This window comes from Thunnus maccoyii, chromosome 18 (assembly GCF_910596095.1).
Source record: "Thunnus maccoyii chromosome 18, fThuMac1.1, whole genome shotgun sequence".
Lineage (NCBI taxonomy): Eukaryota > Metazoa > Chordata > Actinopteri > Scombriformes > Scombridae > Thunnus > Thunnus maccoyii.
Window position 1 is genome coordinate 17,173,430 of NC_056550.1, and position 20,917 is coordinate 17,194,346.

Genomic DNA, 20,917 nt, shown 5'->3' on the forward strand with positions numbered 1-20,917 from the left:
GGGGTCTGTTCCAGGACCCCCAGTATGCTTTGACGCTTATTTTAAGCTCTTCAGTTTCAAGACAAAACATCTTATTTCAAGATTCAGTCTTTTGACTTGCATTAGGGTATATTCTTAACTTTGTACTGTGCCAAAATATATAATTTCAAGATTTAGGCTTTGTTTGCATGTGTTCATTTTTTTTTAAAACCTGTCTTATTACACTGATAACAATAGTGCACGTTAGTGTGCTTAACACACTAACATTCGTTAATAAGCACTTAAGGCAAAGTATAGCAAACGCTGATGGCAATGTCGTTATTTTTGCAGGTATTTGGTCATAAACCAAAGTATGAGGTTTGTTGAGTATGAGGAGAATGAAATTTTGAACTGATGATGGTGCTAGGTGAAAAGTCAGATAATCACTAAAGTAATTTAGATTCACCCTCTAGGAATCATGAATGTTAGTACCAAATGTTGTCCCAATCCATTCAGTATATGTTGAGATATTTCGCAAGATAAGTAAAAACTTTGAACAGTTGGTGACCAGCTAGGGGTAAAGTCAAGGGATCACTAAAGTCATTGGGATTCATCTTCTGGGGGCCATACATGTCTGTACCAAATTAAATATTGTTCCAATCCAATACAGTAGACGTTAAGATACTTCATTGGATAAGTGAAACTTTGACCCGCTGGTGACGCTAGAGGAAAAGTCAGAGAGCCATCAAAGTAATTGAAATTCATCCTCTGAGGAGCTAAGACAAATATGTGCAGCCTTAACAACCTGACAGCAACAAGATGATTGGTTAACAGGGGTCAGAAACTAAATGGTCAAATTAGTCAAAATCAGATGCTCCATCATCCAAATCTGTGTATTCAGAAGTATAAGAAGTATGCCTGAAATCACATATTGGACTTGTGATTAAAATTCCATCACTTCAGTACAAGAGCCTTACAGCGCCTGGCATGACGTCTTCAATGTTCTTCCACAACCTGCCTTGGGAGGATGACTCAAGATAACCAATGAGTAACAGTTTAAAATGTAAAAACGGCGAGAGATTTACTGAACCTGTCTGAGACGATATGGCCGTGCTGGGTGATATATGGCAGCAGGGAGGGCACACTGTTTAACAGGTGACTCAAGCATTTCATCGGGTTTGTCAAGAGACTCATATTTTACCCCAGCCACCTCCCTAAGGGCTATGCTCCAGCCCCCCACATCTCTACATCACTCCTATTGACTGGGTGGGAAGCAATATCCAATTGGCAGGTGTCACATTCAGGGATGACAGAGAAAAGAAAAAGAGAGAAAGAGGGGAAAAAGATATCAGCAGGGAGGGGCCTTAGTTGGTTTTAGTGAAAGAACTTGTGTAAAATTTTCAAGGTGGAACACTGTAATGGAGTAAATGTTATGATAAATTCAACCCACAAAACGTTGGCATTGAACATCCCTGCAAACCACAGAAACATTGAATATATACGTTTCAAGTATCATATTAACATTTCTACCTGTTGAATAATGATGTTTTATGGGGTGACAACGCTGTGGTTAAGGTCTGGTTAGGTTTAGGCACAAAGACCACTTGGTTAGGGTTAGGGAAAGATCATGGTTTGGGTTAAAATAGCTATGCTAAAGGTGTAGCTTCAGTGCTGGTCTAGTAGCGTGACTGCAGACTCCAGGTAAAATGGCATCTTGTAGAAGTGGTTGTTGGGGAAGGGTAGAGTGTTCTCATTCACTTTCCTATCCAGACCTCCACCTCTCTAGAGATTTGAAGCCTTTTTCAGAGGCTTGCTTCTTTAACTTTTTGCTACTGCCACTCAAGGACAGACAGGCCATGTGGAATTGTGGGAGACCTGTGACCCAGTGGTGACTCAAGCAGCACTGATATGAAAAACTTAAAAATAAATGGCCTATTCTGTTGGCTATCCTGATTTTCTACTGACAGACCGGGTCCTGAGAGATGTGTGTGTGCAGAGGCCATCAGTTTATACCATCTCAGGAGTCATATCTTTCATCTTTACTTGTTGTTCCCCTAAAACACACTTAAATCATATCATCAACAAACTATGTTGGTGATATGATTTAAAGTGAAATATCACATTGCATGTAAATTACATTTTTTTTTTAAATATCTAAGAAGACTTTGTGCCACAGGTGTCAAATTGCTAGACATTTCTGCAACATACATGAAGGCTTTAGGTCTTTTTCAAAACTCATCTCCTGTTGCAGCTGTCGATGAGATAAGTTAGTGACTGTTTTCAGTTCAAATGTTTAAGACAGTGATGTATCTTTAAACATACACATGTTAATGTGTCATTTATCAGTTCAGCACAGACAACAACTGCTCTTCCCTTTTGCCAGCTGGAGACTGACTCCAGCATTTCCATCATCACCTGCAAAGTATCAGGTGGAGTTGATACTGAGAACTGCAATGGAGAGGTGCCATGACAGGCTTTTCATAATGACTGATGTCATCTGTCGTACTTTCATATACTGTTCAAAGTGATGGACAAATGCCCAGAGTGTGCCATGGGACCGTGTCATCAAGATGTCTTTTTGAAGGAGTGTTTCTGGCACTTGACAAGCTGGCGGGGTGTTTCTGTCTCTTTCTTGCCCATGGTGAGGCAGAGAGATCAATTATGATTGGTTTCTCTGCAAGTAGTCAAGCTGCAAGATTGACTTAGTAATGTGTGTTGACATGGAGATCAACTGAGCCTACTCAAGCAGCTGGTATTAATGAAGCACAAAATAACAACTGTTTGTTAGCTAGTGGTTGCTCAAATCCTCATTCCCTCTCATTAAGCATAACACCCACTCATGGCTACGCATATGTGGCAACAAACTAGTTTTTGGTACCAAACTAGACCCTGACTCATGTGTTGTTATGGCAATTAGCAGATCCAGTGTCATGCTTAGTTAAGCTTCCATCTTTACTCATATAGTCTACTCATGACATTGAACACTACCCTCAAAACATCATCAAGGAATCTAATATTCAAAACATGATCTTCTTTTCTTTTTTAAGTGAAATTACTTGAAACTTTTGGCTTTTTCTTATTATCTAATATGTTAATCAAGTTAATTTGGATTTTTTTCCCCCCCAGCATTTATTAAAACAGGTGATAGGGGCTGCAATTCTTCCTGAACTGGCCTTCATAAAATGAAAACAAATCCCAAACCTTATTATTACTACCAAAAAGAAAACAAATAAAGCTTTTCCACTGCATTCCAGTGTCAGCAGGGTGAATACTGTTTCCTACATGAGAGGTATTAAGAAACACCAAACAAATGGGAAGACAGATATGCTGTTGCTTGCCTTAACACTGTTGAATCTTCACCGTCTGTGTTTGTGTGTGGACGTTGCGCTCTACTGGAGCTTGGTTGGCATCCAGTCTTTTCTCTAGCCCATTCATCAAAAGGACCAGTGCTCTTGTGAGTGAGAAGATTTATATACCATGGAAGAGAGGTGGAGAATTAGCCCAGATTTATGAGCACAGACTGCAATGGCAAGGCACTGGTACTTGACATTTGAACAGAGAATGTGAAAGAAAATTGGAGACAGGGGAAACAGGAAATTGGAACAACAAAGAGATGGAGAAGGACCGAGGAATGAATGAGACATGAGCTGGTCTGGAATAAAAAAAAAAAGGGTTGTGTTTGGGGAAGCTAATTTCTGGATAATAAGGCTAAACAGGAAAAAAATCAAAAAAATAAATTCATATCAATAAACTACCTCATCAACATGATTCCCATGTTTTTTTTATTTTTGAATGTTAACTAGATAATTTTGTTTGTGATCTGCTTAGAGTTACTACATGTGAATGGAAAATGTACGTCAGGTAATATTTTTGACATAAAAACTAGATCTGTCTGAATACGTAGGTGGGCTAAAATGCTGGTTTTAAAACCCCATTTTGGCTCCCTTACCACTTTCCATTCTCTATTGTTACATAGTGGTTGATAACACAGTCCCATTCCTTTAGTTGACGCCCAAGGACTGCTGGCACACGACACATCAGTGTTCAGTTCTCACAGCTGCAGCAGCAGCAGAGGTAGTCATGATACGACATGCAGAAAACATCAGGTCAGACTTTGGATGCACAACAGGGCAAAGAGACAATGCAGCATTGGTTGGTTTTCTAATTCACAATAAGTTACCAAAATTTTAACCAAGCTAATCATGCTTATAACTTCTACCAATGTCCTCCTAATATGTGTATATATTTCTTTGCTTGGAGCTACATAGGGTTGATTGTTGTCATTAGAATACTTGTGTTTTGTGTTATTTCACATCCCTGCAGAGGAGTGTATGAATATACAAACAACATAGACAATGACTTCTAACAGACGAGAAGGCTGCCATCTCATCTTACCCTGCAGGTAACAGAAGAACCAGTGGCTAATATCTACTTTTTCTCCAGACTTTACATGATAAGAGAAAATGGCTGACCAAAAAATATAATCTTAGAGTAGATTTTATTCACTCTTTTGCACCAGAATTAGGAAAAAGAATGCTGAGCCACCAGGGCTGCTCATTGAGTCAACTCATCTTTGTTCATATAACTTCTAAAAAAGACAGTCATTTTGCCTTGTAGGAAGTAACGGTGGATAGAACACGAATGCCCTGGATGGTCTGCACCACAATGGGAGAATACCCTGCTCCCCTGGGTTTAAAAGGCATGCTGGAATGGCTGGAAGATCAGACAGAGGTGACGTAAAGCGTAGAGAAGGCTGTTTGGCCATGGCGTGTATGCAGTCACATTCACTCGGGGTGAATTGTCGTGAGGTGACACTGTGAACCACAGAGGACAGTGGGTGATTGGCCTCGAGGTACATATCCACATCCAAATTGAGTCCAAATCTGACTCACAACATCGGTGTTCAGCTTTCATTAGTCCTCCGGTGGCCTGCATTCTACCTACTGACTTCATCATGATTCCCCCACATCCTGTTAGCCATCTGTGAGCACCAACACGAAGGAGGTTACTCTCAGCCTTTCTTCCGTCCAGAAGGAGCTCCAGGAGCATGTTAGCTGGCAATAGTCCACTGTTCTTCACCACCTGAGAGTCTCTGCATCCAGGACGGGTTGTTGGGCATGATGCGGCCAGAGCTGAAGCACGCTGAAAGCCATTTGCAAGCCTTCATCTTTGTAGATCACATCCTCCCATCAGATGCTCTCCTAAGCCAGACGAAGAGAAGAAAAGAAAAGAGCAGCCTCTTTGTCCATAGTGCAGTATGTGTGAAAATATGTCCAGGGTGAATTGTTGTGAAGTGACAGGAGAAACTACCATAGACAGAGTTTGGTCACAGGGCACACAAATTCACTTATGACCTACTAAATAGAGGCCAACTCTCGAGGACATTGAGGTCTTGTGACACTGAGGATACAGAACTGTATCTACCAAAAAATGTTTATCTGAGTTGACAAGAGGTTCTCTGGGTCTTCTCAACATTTTAATTTTCTTTATGTAGATTTACATTTATGAGATAATATTAAAATATTCTATCCTAAAGATGAAGGACTGAAAATAAATGTTTAAGGGTTTGGGAGCTCAGTCACACATCGGTCAGAAATCTCATGAGGCAGCCAGCGTTGAATCAGGAACAACAGAGTTAAGTCAATAAAGACCTGAGGGCAGTATGGCAGGTCAGGTTCAGAATTTATCCAGCAAAAATTCATCAGAATGTATAAATTTTACAGATCACTCTATACACTCTATACCATACACTCTTTACCTTTTGTGTTGATATTGCATAAAACCCCCAAATAATTGCATAATTACTTGTGGATAGTCAGCTGAGGTCTCACTTGAATCTACTTCATTTTACTGCTGCATAGGTTGTTGTGCACTCACATCAGTATCATTGGAAATAATGAAGATAAAAGTGTTTGTGTGTTTCAGTGTGAGAGGAGCTGTTTCTGATGTGTTTGACTATGATGTCTTGACAGTGGTAAACCCCAAGCTGAAACATAAAGGCTTTTCGTTTGGGAATAGATAAGGGCTCAATTGTAGACTATTGAGGCTGCTGAAGCCCCCGGGCATTCTTCCTGGAGGTTTGGAGCCTGACTGTATAGAGTGACTGAGACTGTTGCATCAACAGGAGATAATATCTGACTCCCCTCTCTTCCTGCCTTAGGGGGAAAATATATGTGAACCAGGAATGTGCTCAGTCTACTCAATACAAGACTGTCGTCAAAAAGACAACCATAGGCCTGATCGGTGGTTAATGTTTAATGGACTTAAAGAACATGATTTTCCATTGGCACTGTATCAAATTTATGGAGCAGCCATATCCAGTGCCAGGATAAAAGGTTTGGCTCCATACTTCTAATGACAAAAATGACCTCTATCATAAGTGTATGTCTGCTTAAGTTACTGCAGCTGTCCAATTTCAAACACAATGTCTTGACGTCATGAGGACACTAATTATGTTTTTGACATAATCACTTCACAAGAGCTCTCTATGATCAGCTCAAGTGGTTTCGCTAATGAAAATTATGTCTTGCTTTGTTAACCTTGTGTGGCTTAAACACTCAGGTGTTAAATAGTGGAGGACATGGGCTGCATACTGAAAATAAGAAATTACATCAAGAATATAAACCTGTAGCTTGAACAGCTCCATCAAACCTCATCAGTTTTGATGCTCTTATAACTGGGTTATGGTTGGATGTACTTTACAGCCGACTTTATTGTTGCTTTATTAAAATCAATATGTCATTTTATGGCAGATCTTACAAATACTGTCAATAAACTGTTAATGGGTCATCCAATCCCCTGTGGCCAATTACATTAGAAAGGAGGAAAGGAGCAGTTTTTCAAGCCTCATTTAAAGGACAGGATTGTGTTGCTAATGTTTTAATCTCACTCTACTGGGGATAATTTCCTAATAACAGTCAGCAAATGCTCTTGCAAGACATCTGCGAAAATCATCTATGCCATTACTCAGTCTAACCACTGGTTGGTATGTCAAAGCTTTATGCTATATTATCTCTTTGTTGATGTCTAAATAGTGATTTATGTCAGTCACTATTAGTGTACATTTCTCTAACAGACACTTAATGACATATGTTCTAATTTGCTTGCTGTCTGAAAAGGATGAGTCACTCCTTATTTTATAGTTAGCTCATTTAGGCTGTAATTCTGTTGACAATAAGAGGGAGAGGTTGCAGAGCATTTGGACTGAATCCTGATTTCTGTGCTTTCTACACAGCCCAAACAATGCCCGACCCACATGGGAGCACTCCAGCTCTATCACATTCATTTACATTACATCTACAGCCCAAACTACATAAATCACTCTGTCACTGCTAAGCTACTTGGGCAATTCAATTGGCTTAAGTTTAGCCAGCTAATATGATATAATGGCATCCGTACAGTGCAATAATTCAAACCCATTGATCTGATTACAAGCATTCTGCCCCATAATTCACTATGCTGGAAATACAGCTTAAGCATGCAGACAATAGTTCCATATCTGCTGTGGGATCAAAATGGCTGGTTCAAACATGGTGTTTATGTGTTTAGAATTCTGCCCATGCATGCTGCGAATATACCAGTGTTGATTTTGGAAATCATTAGCTTTCAGAATCTTCACACTTTGTTAAACTCAAGGGGCCGTTGTCATCCTGCCTCCTGTATTGCTTACGGACAAACTGCAGCAGCGCAAGGCTGTAATGAACACCTGACAACAGGCGCCAAGTCCACAGAGACCCTTAACATAATGTTATTAAACCCAAGATATGGATTTTTCTAAGGTTTTGGGTTGAACACGTACGCTGCAACAGCATCTTACACACTGGAGACTTACGGCAGGGTGACAACTACAGGGGAGAATTTCACGTGCTAAAACCAGCGTGAAATCGTAAGAAACCTCTGGCTTCTATATCTCTATTCATCCCACCTAATCTTTAGTGTGCCCAGGGTATTTTATAATGCCATGATATACCATGGCGGGGTTTATGGGCTCAAGGATTTAGCAGTGTGATGTGATCAGCCAAAAGGCAGACTGAAGAAGTAGTAGGGGGAATTATTTTGCTCTGCATGTAAATAGCTGCTTTAATTACCTTCCAACAGCTGAATATGAAGATGACAAAGATGACCTTTATCAGCCGGTGATCTAAAATCATCAGTGATATGCTCTCCAATGCCTCTCTCTTTCACATTTTTAGCTCATTTTTGTTTACAGTCATCCAAAGTGTCTTATGAACTCTTTCTCATATGCAAGGAAAAGTAGGCATTCGTAATTATTGATTAGTTAATTCAAATTATTTAGTAAGAAAACTCATAACTCTGTAGCACTCTGGTAAACATTGATTATTTCAGATCAATGTAGTACTGCGACTCAATTTTCTCACTCTCTCTGCATCTCAAAATGACCATATGTAATGAAAGTAATGTTCTTTATATGCTGTAGACTGCCACTACTCTCACACTATCAGCTGCTCAGATGGAGCCTACAAAGTGGGAAGGAGAGCAGAGCAGAAAACAATTTCTACCAGCAGTGCTTTCTCTTGCAAGCTATTCATTCTAAAAAAAAAAGACTTTGGCGAGGAGGTAGAAACAATAAATTGCCAAATCAGTGTGGTGAAGGTCACATGGAGTGACACAGGAAGGAGGAATAGTTATGAACATAAAATAGGACACAACAATCACCAAACAAATGTCAAATTGTCAAGTAGCACAGTGGATTTATGAATAGAATTGTTTTGAAAGCAAACTGTCTGATAAAGAATTGGCCGTTGAGTGGTGGTTTACAGCATAATGTGTAATCATAATGGTTTGACTCGGTATTGTCCATCAAATTTAATGTGTGTGCACGGGTATGTATATCACTTCATGTATGCATTTCTATGAGTCTATGGTGGACAGAAATTGCCTCTGGTGAAGTACAGAATTAATGCCAATAATGTTGCATCTTTCAGGTAGTGAAGTTTCTCTGACAACTTGAATGAAATGCATGCTTCACATCTCTGGTTTAAGACATTCAATTTCCAGCTGCTTCTTGGGGCAGAATTCTGAAATTGTTTGGGAATTTGCTAATGTTATTTACATCAAAGTGAGACTGGAGGAGACCAATTATGTCAGTGATTCAAGGCAATATTCCTAAGTGAGTTGTCCCTTGGGAAATAACAGCATCATATTTTAAAGTTATATTAATATTCTGAGACATACCCAGTATTGCTTTTTTTTTTTAAAATCAACACAGAAACTCAAACAACTTATACAGGTATTTGATATGCTATAGATATTATTTCAAACAAATGATTTTGAATCTTAAATTGTGGTGAAATCCTTAAACCATTTCAGTTCCTAAGTCCAGAGAGGATTCACATCTAAGGGAGTGACATAGAACATGATGCCATCCACTGATGTCTCTGCTGAGAAGCAGTTATGCATCTTCTAGCAGCAGTTTGGTTGTATTTTTCATGTTTCAATTTGCAGTTGGATTTTACAACTGTCTCAAGGAAAGCGCTGTGAGATGATCTGTTACTGGGGAGAAATCAGATTTTCTCTGTGAGACACTGTTGATGAGGTGTCAAGACTGATGCAGCTACACAGTGCAGTGTATGTACTGGTTGTGTGTGCGCTGTTACTTATGAAGGAACATATATTCTTTCTGAGGAAAGCTCATCCACATTGGAAAATCAACAATAGCAACGTGTGTCAAAGCAGCAGAGCGTGGCAGCAGCATCTACAGAAGAACACAGAGAATGAATAACAAAGCTAAAGTGAATGGCTAGGCTGTTTTTCTGTTAAAAACAGATAGAACAGCGTAACTTTACTGTTTGTACCCACAGATGTGACAGGAAGAGACTGTTATTTCATGGCTATGTTGTTTCCCTTTTGCAATATCGTCCCCGCATACATAAGTGAGGCAGCACAGGACCAATCTCAAATGAAGCTCATTTCAATCAAGCCATTTCAAATCATGCGAGCTGATGCAAAGAGAATAGCTTTCAAAGGGCTATGGTGCATTCCCCATCTGTGGCAGAAAAAAGAAGAAGAGCAGCATAGCCTTTTACCTCCAGACCAAGACCAGACCAACATGAGTATTTATTCGGTCATGACGCTACATGACAGTGCATTCTCACCACAGTCCCTCTCATGATGAACTACAGTAACCTGCCAAGAGACTGTCAGTGACCCTGAGAAACATCAGCTAGTTTGAACATGTTGTAACATCCAAAGATCCTGATGTAAAAAGAAAAAAAAAAGAATCTGAGGATACAAATAATTCTTTGAGAGCATCTGTCTTCACGAGTCATTTTAATGTTAGATTCAGCTGGCTTTATGAAAATATAATAAAACGACTTGTTCAGAGGAAGACCTTTACACTGTAAAACGCTGTAAACCACAGTCCAAGGTTGAGTAAATTCTCAAAATGAAATTGAGGAATTCTATTTAAAAAAAAAATCACCTTTCTGAAAGTTTGTCTGTCAATGTCACTAAAGTAAAGAAAAAGTGGTCGGTGGAATGTCTAATCATTCAGACTCCTGCGATGTTACCTTTTCAAAAATGCAGTAACTTGATTCGTTGTCTTTGCCAATATGTGATATGATTTTATGCTCTAAACACTTTCAGTTGTCATTTACTTTACTCGACATGTAGCCCAAGCGCTTTGATTAACGCACATTATAAAACATTTCCTCTGGAAAGATTTCTGTCTTTACTATGAACTACTGGAGCAGGTGTGATGTCCATAGATAAGAAAATGACTTTGCTTTCTATGTTTTGTGTAACACCGTAATGCACTGGGTTGCACTTGAGAGGTAAAAGCAGGCATTCACAGTAAGTGTATGTATAAATGTCATCTATTCACTACCTTACTGTTTGACACCAGCCTGTGGTATCCCCCTCCCCTCCACCCCCCGACCCAGTGTGGCTTGTAGCATCAGGCAACCTCTGTTTCCTCTGCTGCAGAACAGTTATAGAGACAGAGACAGAGCACCAGCCCTCGTGCCTGAGCACCATTCCCAGCAGCTTGCTAATGTCAACCTGCCTGATATGCACAGTGGGGTGGGGGCTCCAAGACAGCAGCAATTTTCCACTGCATGCGAATGAGACTGGAGTGCAATCTGCTGGCCTAAGAGCCTCATAATCAGCACATCATTATCAGAAGGGGGTTGGTGCAGGGGGTGGCAGCGGAGTGAGGAGAGAGGAAATAAACGGAGGGAGCAACGGATGACACCAAATGAGACCCTGGTAGCAATGAGACGATGTAAGACACAGGGAAAAAAGTAAAGGACAGGGAACAGATTCATAGTCGGACTGTACAAAGCACAGCATAAAGGGACTGAGGTGAGGCAACATCCCTGAGGCAGAGAGTACCACCCCTGTTTATATTTCAACCAGGCTCTTTGAAAAGCAGCGTCAGGCTTTACCCAGTTCACAGCAGCTTGGATGTTCCCCTTTTACTCAATATTACTGCTGGTCTTCAAAACTCACAAAATCTAATGGCACAAATACAGATATGTTTTTAAGGCAGAAATATTGTGACAGCTCTTTGAAGCGTACCTTGCCCTGCATGTATTTTTCAGTTAGTTCAAAAGGAGTGAGGACAACAAAGCTGATATCACAGCCCATATGTACCCTACTCTGTTCAGAAGTGCCCACCATTTCTGTGCACTCGTACTTGCATTTTCTCCTTTGTGTGGTGAGAGAGGAAGTATTATGATGGAGCGAATGTTCACAGATGGTAACAGTCTGCTGTCCTACTTGATCTCAGACTCATTTATTTTTTTTATGAATCACATTAAATTGTTAAGGTGCAGGCTTTTTCCTGTTTTTTGTTGTTTTTCTTTTTTTTTAAAAAAAAATCTGTGTTATAGTTTGGCTGTTTTTAACAGGGTTTACTGGGACCATTGCAGAATAAATGTTTACAGAACACAGCTCATACCAAATACTTTTAGTCTTTGACCTAGTTATTGCTTTATCCTTGGAAGCAAAAAACATTCAAAAACAGCTATTTGGAAAGATTTAGTTGTCATCAGGTAGTTTTGAAATCCCTTCTTGGGGGTTTAATCTGTCAACAATCAATCATAGTTGTCCAAATTTATTACCGCTTTCTGCCGCGTGGTGGCAATAGCGTACAGAGCACTTGGCCTGGGCTGGCATTGCTTGGCTCAGGTTGTGCGTACTGCTAGAGTATGTGGTCAATTCATAAAAAAACTATTTGAATGTACAGTCAGCGGCCACCCATATTCAGAGCACAACAGAGGTGTTTTTAAGCATCAGGAAGGCTTTTTAACCTCCACAGGAAGGTGAACTGAACCTATTTACACTTTCATACACTACACACACCTGGGAGCTCAGTGCAACCTTACCGCTGGCTACTGGGTAATGAAATGAAGCAGCTGGCCTTGCTAAACAGCCTTGCTCAAGTAGAGTTTTTCGGGGAAGGTATTTGAGAAGAAAAAAAAAAGATCGTTTGACTTTAATCAGTGGACAGATACATGACACGAACATTTCGTTTTGAGCAAAAACTGCCATCTAGTCTTCATCTGAACTTGGAGACTGTACAGTCACCATCTCGTCATCTCTTGTTTTTTTTTTTTTATTTTATTTCACTCGACTCTCTGATACATTCCGTGGCAACTCGGAGCAGTAAGTAGATGATGTCAATATTCTGTCTCGCACACTTGACAGCCGAGCAAATTCAATTGGACTGACTCCGCCTTGCTCATGCGGGACTTGTCCACAGGCTTTTCATACTACCGCGTGCCTGTCTGCATGCCTGGTGCTCTCTGACGGAGTGAGCTCTCCTCACACTCCCCAGTCACTCACCCTCATCACCAGTGAGGAGCAGTCTGACGCACAGGACCAGCAGCAGCCAGGACTCTTCCCGGGAGTGTGTGGCCGCCGAGCAACATGTTCCCAGCGTGGAGACGGGGAAGACGCACCGGGGGCTCGACGGTGCCGCCGGGGACCATGGTTACAGCTGGACAGACTGCACAGGTCGGACAGGTGTGGGTCTCCTGTTGGATTCTGCTGTCGGCGACGTGTATCCTCAGCGCTCAGGCTCAAGGTAAGATGCGCAACTCAGATTTTTTGTTCACATAGTGTTGCTACTAATGTTGTTGGATGCGACCAGAGGAGCGCGCAAGAAAGTCTGTGGTAGGGATGTAGTTTTAAATGAAATATATGGCAAAAATATAAGGAAAAACTGTCGTGAATGTATGCTTTAAAAGATGTGGTCATGCATCCAAACTTAGATCAGTTATGGTAAAATGCCTGTCACACACTGAATGAAATTGTTAAATTATTTCCCTCAAATAACACCGTGTGAAAACTGTGGATCTGACGTCCCCCATGTCCCCTGCTGTAATCACAAGGCCACTTGCATTCTCCAAACGCTTTAGGAGCACAGCCCTTTGTAAAACTGAGCGCTATAATATAATATATGTGTATAATATAATAACACAACTTGGTGCCAAATGCGGGTTGTGATAAATGCGCCCACTTTGTCATTGTGAGCAATTTGGAATGCATTAAAAGTCGGCAATACAGCATGTTGCTTTAAAGAGTTATGTGTCTCAAAATGGGACTTTAAAGAAATCATATTTTCATATTTATACTACTTAATTAATAAATTTACAGAATGTAGCATTTTTAAAAGGGGATTAACAGATATTGTTACAAGGTCCTCATGAATTATAAAATAAGTGAAATCTGTAGAAAGACCAGTGACCCTGACTGAGAAACCCCACAACAAATTGTGTCTCTGCTTGCCTATAGGCAACCCTTAATAGCCTAGCAGAAGTCATTAACTTGTATGAATATGACTATGGGAAAATCAAGCAGGGTTATTATTTGAAGGCTGTATTACATTTCCTAATGTCCACTTTTACACTCACTTGTAGGCTGTGTGAAAGCAATGTGCATGGTGCAGAATGAATAAATCACATGTGGTTTCACTCACGTCTAGCACAATGTGATATGTGGATATAGGCATGAACATGAACTACACTAATCACACAATTACTGTGAAATTGGTATGACTTGTCACTCGCCATCTGTCAGTGGATGACCTGTGCCTCTTGACCAATGAGAAGGTATCATGAGATATACAGTAGATGCTTGATAAAGACAGAAAGCAAGAGAAAATCCTTCCTGCATCCATATTTTATCATTGGAAAAACATAACTGCCAGTTGTCACAAGAAGTGAAGGTAAGTTCATAATGGACAGAGTACATCGTTTGGGCTTACTGGGTTATGAATTCCATCAGCAGCCTTGATGAATATTCACATTAAATGGAATTTAAGTTTATGTTTAATAATTCAACCACAGGGTTGTGGTTTTTATTACAGAGGGGCATGCAGAACTGTAACAGAAAATGCCCATTTGACATACAGATCTTTGAGGCATTTAATTCAATAGGTCCCGAAGGAGAAAAAAGAAAATCTCACATTAGAAGTTGATTCATATGGGAAGTGGCTTTTCTATGCACTCCACATCTTATAATCACAATACTCAGTGCATCAAAGTGCTAAAAGCAGCATAATCCCTTTGCTTGTTTGTCTTTGAACAGGTCGCATTGCTCTAAAGTGCTCCCAACCTTATCTGAAAAGAGTCTCAGGCGTCTCTTATTATGCAGGGCACAGTTCCTGTAGCTGTTATTACCATCCTTTTCTCGGGGTAACATGCTTGTCTGTGAGGATCTCTTGAGCGCTTCTAGGTTACTTCACAGGGCTTTACCTTTCCTCCCCAAACAGACCTCTTTCTCATCAATGCAGTTGGTATTCAGGCCCCCTTGAATATTCCCGGCTGCACATTAGCATTGGTGAGAGATTCACTTCTCTGTCTGCCTGCTCTTTCAATTGAGAAGGACCTCCTCTATGGCGCACAATTGCTGCTTTAGGTTCTTTACTGAAGACGCAGTTGCAGTCTTTGCAGGCGGTCCTCTCAGCAGCCAGAGAGGTCTTGTTCTCCTAAAGTAGGAAGCAGATCTCATCCTCATGGGGCATCCGTGTTTGCAAATGACTGGCGGAGCGGCTGTGCCTGTGCATAAAGTAGGAGAAGCTGTAGTCATTCCCTGAGAGCAGAGGACCTCTGAGGATGTCATAAATTAGGCGACACACAGGCACATGAGGCCCCCAGGGAACCGGAGGTGGTATGTACTTGTTTTTCAGCAGGTTCCTACTGAAGCTCCTGCTGTGTTTAATACTGCTGGCTGCTCCAGTGCTCAAGAGGATACCTGATAGAGTCCACAGGGGAACCTTTCTCCTGCCAGAGGCTGCTCTCAGCAGGCCATTTTAAGACTCATTTAGACCCCCTCATCAAAATACCAAGTAAATAGATGTGAGGTTTTGTATTTCTTCACCTCGTAGCGGTTTTTGTATCTCCTCACCCCTCCTCAGAGTGTGTGCTGCTGAAATCTACCCCTGTGGTTCATGTGAGAGACTGTGTTTCTATGCGCATCTTGTTATGTGCATCTTTGAAAGTGCGTGTGTGCTTGGTGGCGGTTATGTTCCTGTCTATTGAGCTTTAATCTAGATAGCAGCATTGACATTCTGCCAACCGGCAGCTGCTATAATTTTCTGGACGTACGTTATTATGCAGCTTGACAGCTGTCAGCCATTTCCAAATCTTTAAATCTTATGATAATCCACCATGCTTACAAAAAAGCATTTGTTTAAAACACTCTGAATCCGTGTGTGATTAAAACTCCCTGCTCTAATGCGGGCACCAGATCATAATTCATCTACATCAGTGACACACTAACACACATGCTCATGCAAACACACCCATGGAAAATAGAAAAATCAATGTGTACAAAATTACACAACTCCATCACGAGAAATATAATACAGTTTTAATAGAATCAAAGACATCTCCTAGTTCCAAAGAAGACACACCCACACATACAACACTCCATCACAAATGATAGAAAGCTTATCTGTTTTGCATCTAGCTCCACAAAAGTAGAGCTACATACCCACATTGATGCCAGATGTGCCTCAGGCATCTGATTTTAGACATGATAATAAATCCTGAGCCCTATAGGTGATGAAATTGTTGCATTTTCCTAAACTTAAAGCACTTTGATTGCGTCACAAGTCCCATATGGGGTACAGTGACATGAGAGTGGGAGTGCTGTAACTTCTCAGCTACCATGCCATAATTACACATAGTACATATTTATGACATATGTATCTCCCTGTTTGGTGAAATGTAGTTAATTAAACATGTTTACTGCTCCAGAGAGCTAACAGATGTCTGCTGAAATTTGGACTAAATGCTTGTTTTTCTTCGCAACATGGCTTGTGCCCAGAAAGACCAGCTAGTCGCTTGCACAGCCTCAGGTGAAATGCAGTGGCAGCCTGACTTCCAAATCAGACTCCTCGTGTGTCTTCAGCGCCTGCCTCCCATGTCTGGCTGGTTGGCTGCTTTTTGTCTGCCAAATGCTGTCTACACATGTTTATTCATGTTGCCACAGGATGCTTTATTCACCAAGATGGAACATAGCACAGCTGAATTATATATATATATATATATATAAAAAAAAATCCATGCTCACTGGCAGCAACATTTGAAATAAATGAATGAAAAAGCCTGATACGATTTATTTTTTTTTCTTAATGGTAATGTATCAGAAAAGAAAAAATAGTGCTTCAAAACCTGTTTAAGGGTGAAAAATGATTACAATCTACTCTGTTGTTTAAGAACAATAGGGCTGCCATGCTGTCAACGTTTCTTAGCTTCAGGAGGCCTTTAATTGGCTCAGTCGAGCAGCAAAACTGTGTTTATAGTTCATAATGGAAATGTAATCAAATTAACTTGTACCGCAGGGTTTTGGCATTCGCCCCTTGCCCAGTAATTGCCATTTGCCCAAAGGGCTATGGTAATGGCTATTTGCATGGGGCAAAAAGTCCTATCTCCCACCATGACTCTGTCATGCTGCCATATTAGGGTAACTGGCTGAAATGATGACTTACTATGCTGGAGTTTGGTTGCGCTGTGCTGTGTTAAGCACTTATTACTACGATGTGAGTTTGTGTTGAGAATCTTATTGGGCCAAGCAGGCACACAGTAACCCAAACCTGGATTGTTTTTTTTGATGATAGGTTTGAGAAACGAAGGTATGATGCAACCAATGAGGTAAGGAAAAACCTTCGAACCAATCTTTAGCCACAGATAGCACTTCTTTGTCTTACTGGGTGAAAAATACAGTTTGGGAAAGGTAAAGGCTACTCAAATGAGATTTTTTATATAATAGCAGCATTGACTGAGGAAGCAAGTCCTTCTTTTGAGGCCAGTTTTAATCACATAGCTGAGAGTGGTTTTGTTCCCACATCTCCTTGTTTACTGATGAGACTGAGGGGAGAAGCACTGCAGGGGGAAACAGACAAATTCTTCACGTATTAATTCTCCTGGCTAAAAGTCTAATCAATCTGACACAGGACTGGCAGGCACCTCTTTTACTATCAAGAGCAAAAAAAAGAAACGTCTCAAAGAACAGGCTCTGAGCTGGTGAGCTGGGACAGAAATTGAAAGAGGGAATGACCTTGGAAAGGGAGGAGGATGCAAAGTGGAACTATATGTTTGATTTGTCTGATATAATTTTGACAAGGGAGCGAAGATGTTGTGCATGCTCCTTCATCAAAGCATCATTCTAAGGAGACGTTTGAGAGCCCTCAAAATGGTGTCATTACTTTCATCCAGGGAAAAAAGGGATTGTACTAAGGCAGTATTCTTGGACCATACATCTGTCTTCAAGCCCCCAAGCTGTTCCATGTAAACATTTAAACAACACAAAGGCAACTCAAGGAAAACTGTGGTGAGAAACAATGCTTTTTACAGAATAATGTGAGCACTGAATCTCTGCTCTCATTCAGCTTGCCCCTCCTGGGGACTGGTGAGTGTATTCTTGTGTTGTGAATAAAATGGCAAAAGAGGCAGAGAAATGGAGGAAAAACTGTGGTGGGGGTGGCGGGCCCGTGTTTTCTCTCTTTCCTAGTAAAAACAACTGGTCGTAACGATCCATTTTCTTTGTACATTCACATGAATGAATTCACATCTTGCCATTCTGCTCCATTCCTCTGCTGACCTCAGACCAAGCCAGTCACAACCCCTTGGTTATGTTGCCTTACCACCACCATCAAGTTTCCCTGCAGTAAGTGATAATGTGGATACATGCCAATATTACTGTGTCACTCAATACAGATACATGGGAAAGGAAATATAACAGAGTCAGCTGAACAACAAGCCCCACCACATATGGAACTGAGGAGGACAGAACGAGAACATGCTTGTGTTTGCTTCCAGGGTGCTAATTCGCTGCCTGCTTGTTTGACTATCAAAGCTGCATCTTTCAGCTGATACTGACAACTTTTAATTTGGCTGTTTGAAGAGATTTTTTTTTTGTATAAGCACCATACATGGAAGTGAGGTCAGGGTTCAGTGGGTTGCCAGGGCTGGGTGAAGGGAGGAAGTATTCCAGTCTGTGGCATACTTCCTGTCCACGGGCAGGGTCTTGCCTGGAAAGAAGGAGCCTCCACACTCTCCGTCTGCAGGGCTGAGTTTGCTGCTCTGCTCAGGCTGTGCTTGGCAGCAGGCCTGCCAGTCCCACTAGGGGGCCTGGCAAAATGCCTCTAGCTGCATCCCAATGCCTTGTGCTCAGTATTGATTAGGACCAGCGCTGACTCTCATTCCCCATGGTCCTTTTCTTGGCCACATGGGATCCCATATCATGTTTGACATCACTTTTGTTTCCCAACACCTGCCTTCTCCCTCTTCCCCAGATAGACAGAGCTCAACATCAGACCATCCCCACTGTCACATTTTGACAGTACTCCACCTTCGGTGTAAACAAATGGAAATGAAAGAAATTCCTATCTACAATCTCGTCCAGCAGGGCTTTGGTGTTTGCTGATAAAGAATTCCTGCCCAGTGTACAACGCAGAGTAGAGGTGGTTGTCACCGTAGTATGGCAGGACTTTAATGTACACATATCTTTGATCACTGTCCTTGCCTCTAACATCAGCAGAGTGTCAGTTAAGAAGTGTGATGCTGATGGGAACTGACAGTAGCACTGCAGGCCTCTGCTCTATGCTTCATGTCACATCTGGATTCCCTCTCTATGGCCCCCCAGCTCAAGCCATGAAAGCGCTTCAGGTGTGAGACTGAAAGCATATGGAGGGATTCAGCCTCAGTGTTTGTCCAACACTGTATGAAAGGCAGCATTTCTCTCTCAAGGCAAACTGTGTGTAAAGAGATAGACTTAAAACAAAGACAAACTGCCACCTGATGATTTTTCGTGAAAAAGATTTATTTTTTTCATTTTATTGCCCTGTCATAGTTATGGAGCTATTTATACAACTTCATCTCTTGAGAGCATATTGGGTGACGACATATTTGACCATAATAAAGAATTGACTGGTAATATTTAACTTAAGTACTTAATCGAAACATACAGAATGAAAAAAGGCTCCAGAAAAATAAGGGTGGTCGGAGAGCTTGATTTCTTGAATGATACAAATTATGTAAGTGTACAGTACACATGAAAATCAATACAGCCTTCTATATGCTTACAGGATTAATAGGTGCAGGGCCACCGAGAGCCAGTGTTTGACAATGAAGCATGAATCCGCCAATACGCAAATCGAGTCTGCCATGTGTTTCTGCCTGGAATGATTTAGGATCAGTTTGGGAGAGCTCCTCAGAGGTTAAGCGGGAAGTCTGTGGTGCATTGCACCTCTGAAAGCAACCAATACTGACAAGGATAAAAGAGATCCTGTGCAGATAAATTTGCCTATTTATTTTAATTTCAAAGGCAGCTTGAAAGAGGAATCCAATAAAAGTGCCTTTATTGCTTTAATGCATGTTAGCAGATGCACAAACATGCACACAGTAAAAATGTGCTGGGTATAATATGCAGACACATTTTCTTCCTCTAACACATGCATCTACACACGCACGCAGATTGTTTCATTATCGCTAAATGGAGCTTTCTCAAAAGACCAAACCAGTATTTGAAAGCTGTTTTCGGCACAACTAATGAAAGTGGGGCACAGCCACGGTGTCTCATGTGAATAGACAAAATCAGAATCAGCTTTTTCAGTGTGAAGCGTCATGTTCTGATGGTCCTCTGTGCAAAATACTTTCCAATTGAACCTGTCTCCCTGCCATATCACAGTTACTGCCAACTGCAGTGAGGTGGCGGAGAAAAGGGGGAACAGAAAGAGAAATGAATATTGCTACGGACGTTGTGAGAAGGCATATGTGGAGGGGGCAGGGGGCGGGTAGGGTGGGGGGGAGAGGGGGTGCTGGGTGGGGTATTGATGGAGGAAAGAAAGGAGAGCGCTGCATCAGTGGGGTAGAGATTGCTGTGGTGTACAGTAGCACAAATCCTAAATTCTGTGCAGATCCGACGGTAGCTAGGAAACAGCTGACAGTAAAATGGGGGGATCAAAGGGATTAGTGTGCCCAGTTTGAGCCCAAACAGTAACCCTTCCACTTCACCCACTGCCAGCCTTTTTATACATTCACCCCTGTATTTCAGTGGCGTGCTCGGCCATCTGTGGTTATCCTCCTCTGAGTCTAATTGTTTAATTTGGAATCACCCTTTTACACACTATTTAGTTCTTACATCCTCTCACAGACAGGCAATATGTAGAAAAAGGTCACCGTTTCAATTTTAGAAGAAAAGGAGGCTGAGTGGAGTAAGGCAACCCCGCTCCAACACACACACACACACACACACACACACATAGGCTACACAAAAATACATACGCCTACACACAAGTAATCCAGACAAAACAAAGACATGGCATCTGAGGGAAGAGAATGCACATGTCAGACACAATCAGTGCTGCCTTTTGTGATCTGAGTGAGATTTCCTGTCACTGGGGCTTGAGAAGCAGCCTGTTTAATTCTGCAGGGGACTGCCATGTCCCAAATGCCTCGGTCACTGTCTCCTCTTGTCTCGGAGCCAG

The 20,917-nt window shown here is 41.4% G+C and overlaps 1 protein-coding gene across 6 annotated transcripts in view; it reads left to right on the forward strand.

The window, feature by feature from the left end:
* Positions 1-12,095: 12,095 nt before the first annotated feature.
* The window catches only part of sdk2a (sidekick cell adhesion molecule 2a), a 93,665-nt gene continuing 84,843 nt past the window's right edge, over positions 12,096-20,917 (forward strand). For 4 of the 6 annotated variants that reach the window (XM_042393447.1, XM_042393446.1, XM_042393449.1 and 1 more), the window contains exon 1: positions 12,096-13,006. In XM_042393447.1, the coding sequence (XP_042249381.1) occupies positions 12,850-13,006 (157 nt within the window). In that variant the 5' untranslated portion in view covers positions 12,096-12,849. The remainder of the gene's footprint in view (positions 13,007-20,917) is intronic. The other 2 variants (XM_042393443.1, XM_042393444.1) reach the window with 2 other exon arrangements.